This window comes from Schistocerca serialis, chromosome 11 (genome assembly GCF_023864345.2).
Source record: "Schistocerca serialis cubense isolate TAMUIC-IGC-003099 chromosome 11, iqSchSeri2.2, whole genome shotgun sequence".
Taxonomy (NCBI): Eukaryota; Metazoa; Arthropoda; class Insecta; order Orthoptera; family Acrididae; genus Schistocerca; species Schistocerca serialis.
Window position 1 is genome coordinate 45,342,376 of NC_064648.1, and position 11,420 is coordinate 45,353,795.

The following is an 11,420-nucleotide window of genomic DNA, read 5'->3' on the forward strand; positions in this document are numbered from 1 at the left end:
CTGCAGGACAGTATCCATGAGCCAGTGTTACAAAGGAGCAGTAGCCTAGCAACTTTAAATGCTCAGTTTCCAGTGCATGTTACTTTATGATTGTTCTCACTCTTCATGACCTTAGAAATGTAAATGAGTTTATATAACTGAACACACTTTTCCTCAGCCACTTTCAATCTGTTTCCTGTGTAATCAGCCATTTACTGCATGCAATATATGAGTGAAAATACTGCCTTTGAGATATACCTCATGGTAACAGAAACTGAGTAAAACTTTTCTTATCTGATTGCTTTTTCTTTTCAGACTGTAGAACTGAAGCCATGGACCAGGAGCCAACTCTGTGGATAAAAAAAGAGGGAACAGATGAAGTACAAACTGAGTTATGCTTCATGGTAAGTGGCTTACTTGTATTTCTTAAGTGTTTCATTAATTTCTGTGTGTATTATGATATGTGAATACATACAATTGATGTCATACAGCTGGAAACATGAATAATTTTGTTTTCTAAATTGATGAACTTTCAGTCTTAAATATGACATTTTGCACAGAGCATTGAAGTAAGCCTTGTATTAAACCTCACATAGAATTGAGGAAGGGTTTCAATTTAATGTTCAGTAAACATGGAAAACTTTTTTAATGCACAACCCCATTATACTGATAAAGTGGTTGCCATAAGATTGGTATATTCTGCTCTGATACGCTTCTTTTAAATGACTACCTAAGACAACTTAAGAATAACTGTGACTATAGTGAATGAATGTTAGGAGTGTCATTAAATTTGTAAATGGTATGGCGGCAGTTAACGAATTAATGCAGTGTATCGTGATATGGAATGAGAATTGTAATTTATTTATTGATGTAAAATAAAGGGTTGACCGAAGTATCCGATCCCACCCGTCGGCTTTGACCCATGACGTAAGGCTGTTGTGGTGTGTGACATCACGACTTAGTGGAATTTAGCTCATGAGAGTGGCGTGTTTATAGTTATTGTTTTGATGTGATCGGTGGTCCTCTGTTGTGTGTTTACGTGTTGTGTGTTAGGTGATGTGTTTGGTTTAGTTTGCATGTGTGGCACGTTTATAGGTGGTGTATTGTTGTGGTCAGTGGTTCTTTCTGGTAGTGTGTTTATGGGTAGTGTGTTACGTGGCGTATGGGGTTCATTTGCGTGGTAGCATTGCACGTGTGTGGTATCGGTAGTGCCTGTGCTTTCAGCGGAATATTTTTCAGTGAGTTAACAATTTTGGTTTTGTTATGTCGATGTTATCATAGTTTTTTGTGTTCATCATATGTGAATTTTGATAAATGGCTTTTTTTATGTCTTTGGTAGGAATGGATATGACCGATAAGGTCAACAGTTTTCAATTGTCGGCGATGATGGGGGACAGTGCGTTGCCTCTAATAAAATTTCTTCAACTATTCAGAGTTTTGGATGAAGTTGTAAAGTGTTCAGTGTGTCGTGAAGAAATGAGGCTTACTAAAGTTCCGGCGTCTCAGACCAGGGAGATGTCGTAAGGATAACAGGTCAAGGGAAGTGTTTCATTCCAATTTTCTTGGTTTGTTGTGTTTTTTGAGGTAGTTATGATTGTGGACGTGGTTGTAGTTTTGGGTTTTATGATTTGGTATTGTTAGTATCTGTTGACCTATATAGGTCAAGGGAAGTGTTAGATTCCAATTTGTGGGATTGGGAGCTGCAGTTGATCTATATAGGTCAAGGGAAGTGTCAGATTCCAGAGGATAATTTGGGGAGTTTTGTTTTGTCAGTTTTTTCGTCATTTTGTGTGATTTGGTATGGTGGTGTGTGTCTAAATTTGTTTATATTTACTTTGTCCCCACCCAAAAACCCCCAATTTCCCACGCTTGTCACATTAGTTTCATTAGGTTTTTTTGTGGAATGTGTGTGTGTTGGTTTTTCAATGTATATTCGTGTTCGTGGTCATGTTTACACGATGATGTCATAGGCGCCATATTGAAGTCGTAGTTTTGACATCGTGGGTCAAAGCAGACGGGTGGAATCGGACGCTTCTGTATTTCCAAAATACATTAATTTGTAAATAATTTTGAAGTGACTCTCACATGGTCACTAATCTGAGAAATACATTTTGTTGGCTTCGGATATGTGAACAATATGTAAGTAGAACTGTCAGCAGTAAAGTTAAATTTCAGACAAATATCACATGGAAGCATAAATTGTTACACAGCGGAATGAATTTGTATGTTGGTAGCGAAGTTTTGATGGAGCCATGGGGTTACACATAAAATATTGACAGGTGTGTTCATAACCACTTTCTGTGTTTGCTGCACATTGTTACTCATATCATTTGTGAAACGGCCACAGTGTTAAAGTTACTGGTGTAAATAATCTTACATATACATGTCCCTTAAAATCTGATGCAGTGCAACTGTTTGTAGGGTATTCAGCCATCAGCAGGGAAACAAATTCACATGGTGCCACTTGTATTTTTATTCTGCCAACCAGAATTGAGGATACTGACACAATCACACAAACTACATGTGTACTGTCTGTGCCGAAAAAGTCTGCTTCAGCATACATCTTAGGTGCAACTGCAGAAGTACTGTGATAGCATTAATGCAGCATTTGCATTTGAATATATGTGAGTGCTTCATTATAGTCCGTACAAACTATGTGATCAGCTTGCAATTAATTTGACAAGCTGTATCACAACACTAATTCTAAACCATCACAGTGAGGAAACGGTAGTAAATTTTATGAAATACAGTAAAAGAGTGGTTAGACCCAACATAGTTAAAGCCTTGGCTTTCACCCCTGACGTAATGATGGTTTGGCATACAGAATGATATGTATGCACAACACAAGTCATGTAAATGAAAATCAATTTTAAGAGTCATTGGCCTTGGACCTAAACTGGAGAACTATTCAAAGGCTACAAGGTTAAAATGTGGTGCTAGACTCACACCCCCTTGAAATATTGGTTGTGGTGGGAGACTGATTCATAGTGCAGCTCAAGGCCTAGCCTATGTTCAAAGGTGGCAGTGTGGCTGTGAGCTGACAAAGCCTAGAAACTTGAAAGCCAATTAAAGGATGTAGTAAAACATTAACCAGTAGCACAGCCTAAAGTTAACCAAAAAATCCAAGTGGTGCCCATAATGTTAACTTTTACCTACAAGAAGTCTTCTCATACACTGTGTGCTGTGTTAGTTGATGGACTGAACTTCCCTATGACCTTAACAGATAAATGTAGACATTATATCAGTTGAAAGTGCTCCCTGCCGCCGTTGGATAAGCAGCTGAGCAGCAAGTTGTATACTCCTAGCTCACTCATTTGTTACATAGTTTAATTCTTAATTTATTTGCGTGTCTTTGGTACTTGCATTGTTTAATTCATAAATTTCGGGCGTATTATAGTATTTGAGAGTGTAGCATCGCATTTTAGTACCTGAATAGTGTAAATTCGCACAGTCTCCTTCCGCCGCCGAGCAGTGTCAGCAGTGCGCAAGTAGCAGCATTACTGCATTTACTAAGCAATCTTGTATTTTAATAACAGTTTAAATTTTGTTGATTTGTTTGCGCTCTCTGTAGATTAGTTCAGACGTTCTTTGCAAAACAGTTTTTAGCATGGATAGAGACTGCAACTGCTGTGTTCAGATGCAGGCTGAGTTGGCATCCCTTCGCTCCCAGCTTCAGGCAGTGTTGGCTTCGGTCACACAGCTTGAGGCTGTTGCCAATGGGCATCACTGTGGGGGTTTGTCGGGGACGGCCAGCTCGTCCCACACATCCCCTGATCGGACTACAACTGTGGTTGCCCGGGATATTGCCCGCATTGAGGCTGATCCCTCACCTGTGGTAGAGTGGGAGGTCGTCTCAAGGTGTGGCAGGGGGCGAAAGACATTCCGGAGGGCTGAACGGAAAGCCTCTTCAGTTTGTCTGACGAACCGGTTTCAGGCTCTGTCTCGGGCTGATACTGATCTTCGGCCTGACATGGCTGCTTGTCCTGTTCCAGAGGTTGCCCCTCAGTCTGCAAGATCCGGGCAGTCGCAGAGGGTGGGCTTACTGGTAGTTGGGAACTCCAACGTCAGGTGCATAATGGGGCCCCTTAGGGAAATGGCAGCAAGAGGGGAAGAAAACCAATGTGCACTCCGTGTGCATACCGGGGGGAGTCATTCCAGATGTGGAAAGGGTCCTTCCGGATGCCATGAAGGGTACAGGGTGCACCCATCTGCAGGTGGTCGCTCATGTTGGCACCAATGATGTGTGTCGCTATGGATCGGAGGAAATCCTCTCTGGCTTCCGGCGGCTGTCTGATTTGGTGAAGACTGCCAGTCTCACTAGCGGGATGAAAGCAGAGCTCACCATCTGCAGCATTGTCGACAGGACTGACTGCGGACCTTTGGTACAGAGCCGAGTGGAGGGTCTGAATCAGAGGCTGAGACGGTTCTGCGACCATGTGGGCTGAAGATTCCTCGACTTGCGCTATAGGGTGGTGGGGTTTCGGGTTCCGCTGGATAGGTCAGGAGTCCACTACACGCAACAAGCTGCTACACGGGTAGCTGGGGTTGTGTGGCGTGGGCTGGGCGGTTTTTTAGGTTAGATGGCTTTGGGCAAGTACAGAAAGGGCAACAGCCTCAACGGGTGCGGGGTAAAGTCAGGACATGCGGGGACCAAGCAGCAATCGGTATTGTAATTGTCAACTGTCGAAGCTGCGTTGGTAAAGTACCAGAACTTCAAGCGCTGATAGAAAGCACCGAAGCTGAAATCGTTATAGGTACAGAAAGCTGGCTTAAGCCAGAGATAAATTCTGCCGAAATTTTTACAAAGGTACAGACGATGTTTAGAAAGGATAGATTGCATGCAACCAGTGGTGGAGTGTTTGTCGCTGTTAGTAGTAGTTTATCCTGTAGTGAAGTAGAAGTGGATAGTTCCTGTGAATTATTATGGGTGGAGGTTACACTCAACAACCGAGCTAGGTTAATAATTGGCTCCTTTTACCGACCTCCCGACTCAGCAGCACTAGTGGCAGAACAACTGAGAGAAAATTTGGAATACATTTCACATAAATTTTCTCAGCATGTTATAGTCTTAGTTGGAGATTTCAATTTACCAGATATAGACTGGGACACTCAGATGTTTAGGACGGGTGGTAGGGACAGAGCATCGAATGATATTATACTGAGTGCACTATCCGAAAATCACCTCGAGCAATTAAACAGAGAACCGACTCGTGGAGAAAACATCTTGGACCTACTGATAACAAACAGACCCGAACTTTTCGACTCTGTATGTACAGAACAGGGAATCAGTGATCATAAGGCCGTTGCAGCATCCCTGAATATGGAAGTTAATAGGAATATAAAAAATGGGAGGAAGGTTTATCTGTTTAGCAAGAGTAATAGAAGGCAGATTTCAGACTACCTAACAGATCAAAACGCAAATTTCTGTTCCGACACTGACAATGTTGAGTGTTTATGGAAAAAGTTCAAGGCAATCGTAAAATGCGTTTTAGACAGGTACGTGCCAAGTAAAACTGTGAGGGACGGGAAAAACCCACCGTGGTACAACAACAAAGTTAGGAAACTACTGCGAAAGCAAAGAGAGCTCCACTCCAAGTTTAAACGCAGCCAAAACCTCTCAGACAAACAGAAGCTAAACGATGTCAAAGTTAGCGTAAGGAGGGCTATGCGTGAAGCGTTCAGTGAATTCGAAAGTAAAATTCTATGTACTGACTTGACAGAAAATCCTAGGAAGTTCTGGTCTTACGTTAAATCAGTAAGTGGCTCGAAACAGCATATCCAGACACTACGGGATGATGATGGCATTGAAACAGAGGATGACACGCGTAAAGCTGAAATACTAAACATCTTTTTGCAAAGCTGTTTCACAGAGGAAGACCGCACTGCAGTTCCTTCTCTAAATCCTCGCACAAACGAAAAAATGGCTGACATCTAAATAAGTGTCCAAGGAATAGAAAAGCAACTGGAATCACTCAATAGAGGAAAGTCCACTGGACCTGACGGGATACCACTTCGATTCTACACAGAGTACGCGAAAGAACTTGCCCCCCTTCTAACAGCCATGTACCGCAAGTCTCTAGAGGAACGGAGGGTTCCAAATGATTGGAAAAGAGCACAGATAGTCAAGAAGGGTCGTCGAGCAGATACGCAAAACTATAGACCTATATCTCTGACGTCGATCTGTTGTAGAATTTTAGAACATATTTTTTGCTCGAGTATCATGTCGTTTTTGGAAACCCAGAATCTACTATGTAGGAATCAACATGGATTCCGGAAACAGCGATCGTGTCAGACCCAACTCGCTTTATTTGTTCATGAGACCCAGAAAATATTAGATACAGGCTCCCAAGTAGATGCTATTTTTCTTGACTTCCGGAAGGCGTTCGATACAGTTCCGCACTGTCGCCTGATAAACAAAGTAAGAGCCTACGGAATATCAGACCAGCTGTGTGGCTGGATTGAAGAGTTTTTAGCAAGCAGAACACAGCATGTTGTTATCAATGGAGAGACGTCTACAGACGTTAAAGTAACCTCTGGCGTGCCACAGGGGAGTGTTATGGGACCATTGCTTTTCACAATATATATAAATGACCTAGTAGATAGTGTCGGAAGTTCCATGCGGCTTTTCGCGGATGATGCTGTAGTATACAGAGAAGTTGCAGCATTAGAAAATTGCAGCGAAATGCAGGAAGATCTGCAGCGGATAGGCACTTGGTGCAGGGAGTGGCAACTGACCCTTAACATAGACAAATGTAATGTATTGCGAATACATAGAAAGAAGGATCCTTTATTGTATGATTATATGATAGCGGAACAAACACTGGTAGCAGTTACTTCTGTAAAATATATGGGAGTATGCGTGCGAAATGATTTGAAGTGGAATGATCATATAAAATTAATTGTTGGTAAGGTGGGTACCAGGTTGAGATTCATTGGGAGAGTGCTTAGAAAATGTAGTCCATCAACAAAGGAGGTGGCTTACAAAACACTCGTTCGACCTATACTTGAGTATTGCTCATCAGTGTGGGATCCGTACCAGATCGGTCTGACGGAGGAGATAGAGAAGATCCAAAGAAGAGCGGTGCGTTTCGTCACAGGGTTATTTGGTAACCGTGATAGCTTTACGGAGATGTTTAATAAACTCAAGTGGCAGACTCTGCAAGAGAGGCGCTCTGCATCGCGGTGTAGCTTGCTGTCCAGGTTTCGAGAGGGTGCGTTTCTGGATAAGGTATCGAATATATTGCTTCCCCCTACTTATACCTCCCGAGGAGATCACGAATGTAAAATTAGAGAGATTAGAGCGCGCACTGAGGCTTTCAGACAGTTGTTCTTCCCCCGAATCATACGCGACTGGAACAGGAAAGGGAGGTAATGACAGTGGCACGTAAAGTGCCCTCCGCCACACACCGTTGGGTGGCTTGTGGAGTATAAATGTAGATGTAGATGTAGAAAGCCACCTTCCTTGCCAAATTAATTAAAACTTAATTTTTAATTGGTGTATATTTTGGGAATAAGCACATGCTGGAAGGATGGCACAAAATTTTTATTTGGAAATGATTGAAGCATATTAATTAATACAAACTTTATTAACATTTTACATCTTTATTCTTAAAGTTTATATATTTATTTCAAACATAATCACCGTGGCACAGAACATCTTTCTCCCAGTGAGACACCAGGTTGTTGGTGTTGTCAAAGTAGAATGTTTGACTTCATTGGCAGACCCACAGCTTCACCTCTGCTCACACTAATTCATCACTATCAGAGTTAAGTCCTTGAAGGTGTTCTTTAGGTTTTGGAAACAGCTGAAAATTCTTTGGGTCAAACCGGGACCATATGGAGGATGATCAATAATTATGAATCAAAGGTGTCGGCCTGTTGCAGGTGCAAAAAAGTTATGTATGGTCTTGCATTGTCATGCTGAAAGAGAGGGTGCTCCACATGTGGATGAACTATTTGAATTGGTGCTATGTTGTCTGAGGGTTTTCTCACGTGCTGACACAGTTAAATAATACACATGTTAAACACTGCGACAGGAGGGTGCTCCATATTGTCTCAGCAAAGTGGTAACATCAACAGTGTAATATGCATGACAGCTGACATTAAGAACAGAATCAAAATTTTAGTCATTATTTTCTCGTACACCCTTGTAATAAATTGATGCATTTGACAATTGCCTCAAATGTTGCGGAATGGTCCCTTGGCATTGCCCAGTATCCATTTGGAAGTCATAATACTAAATCCATATACACAGCGACCAAAACATTATGACCACTGATCTGCTATCAGTATAAACTCATCCAGGCAATAGCATCTCACCTTGTCTTCTAGTCACACACACGCATGTTGCCTGGAGTATCAGTGAGCATCTTGTCTTGTTGTAAAATAGGGAATGCACACAACCAGAGTTTGTCTGAGAGCAGATTTTGATGGGCTGAAGACTTGGTATGAGCATTTTGGAAGCTGCACAACTTGTCAGGTGTTTGAGTAGTACTGTGGCAGTTGTCTTCAACACATGGAAAAACAAAGGTGAGACCATGGCCAGACATTATGGGGTTGGGCAAGTACCCCTCATGACAGATGGTAGACATCATAGGCTGGGCAGTTTGGTAAAACAAGACAGGCAACAAACTGTGGTGTAACTAAAATCAGACATTAATGCTGGGCAGAGTACAATTGTGCCTGAATGCACAATGCTCCAAACACTCCTAATGATGAGCCTGTGCAGCTGGTGACCCACGCCATGACATCGACAACAACTGAAATAGGCATGTAACTATTGGCGCCGGATGTTGGCACAATGGCAGAGCACTGCGTGGTCTGAAGAATCCTGATACCTTCATCATGCCTTTGGGAGTGTGCATTTCCGTCACCCACAAGGGGAACAGCCCCTAGACTCTTGCACTGTTGGGGCCTTCATTATACTCCGGGAAACAACCATGTGGGCACCCATGGGTCCAGTGGAGCTCGTGCGAGGCACTACATCACAAAAGGAGTATTGTAAACTGGTTGCAAAGCACATCCACCCCTTCTGTTGTTGTTGTTGTGCTCTTCAGTGACGAGACTGGATTGATGCAGCTCCCCATGCTGCTCTATCCTGTGCAAGCTTCTTAATCCCCGAGTAACTACTGCAACCTACATCCTCCTGAATCTGTTTAGTATATTCATGCCGTGGTCTCCCTCTATGATTTTCACCCTCCATGCTTCCCTCCAATACTAAATTGATGATCCCTTGATGGCTCAGAATGTGTCCTACCAACCAGTCCCTTCTTCTTGTTAAGTTGTTCCACAAATTCCTCTTCTCCCCAATTCTATTCAGTATCTTCTCATTAGTTACACAATCTACCCATGTAATGTTCAGCATTCTTCTGTACCACCGCGTTTTGAAAACTTCTGTTCTCTTCTCGTCTAAACTACTTATCGTCCATGTTTCACTTCCGTACATAGATACACTCAATGCAAATACTTTCAGAGAAGACTTCCTGACACTTAAATGTATACTCTATGTGAACAAATTTCACTTCTTCAGAAATGCTTTCCTTGGCATTGCCAGTCTACATTTTATATTCTCTCTACTTTGACTGTCATCAGTTATTTTGCTCCCCAAATAGCAAAACTTATCTACTACCTTAATTGTCTTATTCATAATGCAATTCTGTTATTATCACCCAATTTAATTAGACTACATTCCATTATCCTCATTTTGCTTTTGTTGATGTTCATCTTATATCCCTCTTTGAATGCACTGTCCATTCTGTTCAACTTCCAGGCCCTTTGCTGTCTCTGACAGAATTACAATGTCATCGGCAAACCTCAAAGCCTTTATTTCTTCTCCGTGGATTTTAATTCCTACTCAAAATTTTTCATTTAGCCCCTTTATTGCTTGCTCAATATACAGACTGAGCGACACCAGTGATAGGCTAAAACCTTGTCTCACTCCCTTCCCAACTGCAGCTGTGACTTATTAAACTGATTGGTAATTTTCACGCCTGTCAACATTTGCTTTCTTTGGGGTTGCAATTATTATATTCTTCTTGAAGTCTGGGGGGTATTTTGCCTGTCTCACATTTTGCTGATCAGATGGCAGAGTTTTTTCAAGGCTGGCTGTCCCAAGGCTATCAGTAGTTTTAATGGATGGTGTCTACTCCTATGGCCTTGTTTCAACTTAGGTATATCTGCAACATCCAACAGGAAAAGGGGAAATTAAGTGAAAGGACTGGATGGATTGGGATTCACATGAGTCTCCATTGTTTATTAAAATGTATTTATTTAAGAAAAATAATTATAATCAGATACATTTGCAGGATTACAAACAACACTCTGAACTTTTCAGATTGAAGGCATTACAAACCTTAGTTTAGTGACAATTTAAATAAGGCAATAGTTAAAGACAAAGGCTGTGTTGACACCAGTTCTTAGATTTTAGATTCAAAATTTCCATCTTCACAAACCGCAACTCAAAAAATGCTTCAACAAATCGACAAATAATTATCTGGAAACAGATGGCTCTTTAAGACAACACAGAAGCATAACTCGTCTCAAAGGTTAAAACTGAATAGCTATACTGGAAAACAGAACAATTTATAGCTGCCTTGGGACCAATAGAAAAAGGAAATTCTTAAAATACACCTCCAAGTGCATCTAGATAATTTAATAAAGTAAACAGGTGCACTGATTTCTAGAGCTACTTTCAGGCAGACAGACAGAGCAAGTTTCTAAATCTGGCACCAGTGAGCAGTTAAGTAATTAAAAAGAGAATGAGCGTGCACAGATCGAATAACTGTCTTCAGACACAGTGAAAATTCTATTAAGGTATACCGTAGAAGATGTGTAAGTGATTCAGTATGTGAATGTGCATGCATAGCAGCTCAAGAACGCCCTTTAAATAGAACCAGTAATTAGTAGTCAGAACCAACTTGTAGCAGTAAATAAATAACAGGTGCTGAAAGGTCACTCCATGACAACTTTCAAATAACAAACAGTTGAACAATTAAATGTAGTAAGCAGTAACTAGCCCTGAGACGGAATAAATTTCTTTCACTCTCCAGCTCACAAATAGCCACTGAACAAACACAAAAAACAATGAGAGCTCAGTAACACTTTTACACACTTTTGCTTGTTCCAGCCTGTGAGCCTCAAATGTGCCTGTTACTTAGCAACAGGCTATATTTTCACAAGTCTGGATGACATCTGAATATGACGTGAGATTCACATAGAGATGATCAGCATGTGACCATTATAACAGTGCTAGACAGTATGTACAACAAATGCACTCGACCCAACAAACCCCCAAAAAATCAAAATGTACAAAATTTTAGTAGAAATTTTAAATAGTGATTTATGTAACTTGAGTGAAGTCAGCCTATCAGTAGCTGACAGCGGTGAATTCCATGAGGCTGATGTACAGAGGTAATATTAACAGCCACAGCATGATAAGCATG

The 11,420-nt window shown here is 41.5% G+C and overlaps 1 protein-coding gene across 2 annotated transcripts in view; it reads left to right on the top strand.

Annotated features, from left to right (window-relative positions):
• LOC126427345 (zinc finger protein 492-like) overlaps positions 1 to 11,420 on the top strand; it is a 94,058-nt gene that overhangs the window by 1,519 nt on the left and 81,119 nt on the right. For both annotated transcript variants that reach the window (XM_050089670.1, XM_050089671.1), the window contains exon 2: positions 295 to 383. In XM_050089670.1, the coding sequence (XP_049945627.1) occupies positions 312 to 383 (72 nt within the window). In that variant the 5' untranslated portion in view covers positions 295 to 311. The remainder of the gene's footprint in view (positions 1 to 294; positions 384 to 11,420) is intronic.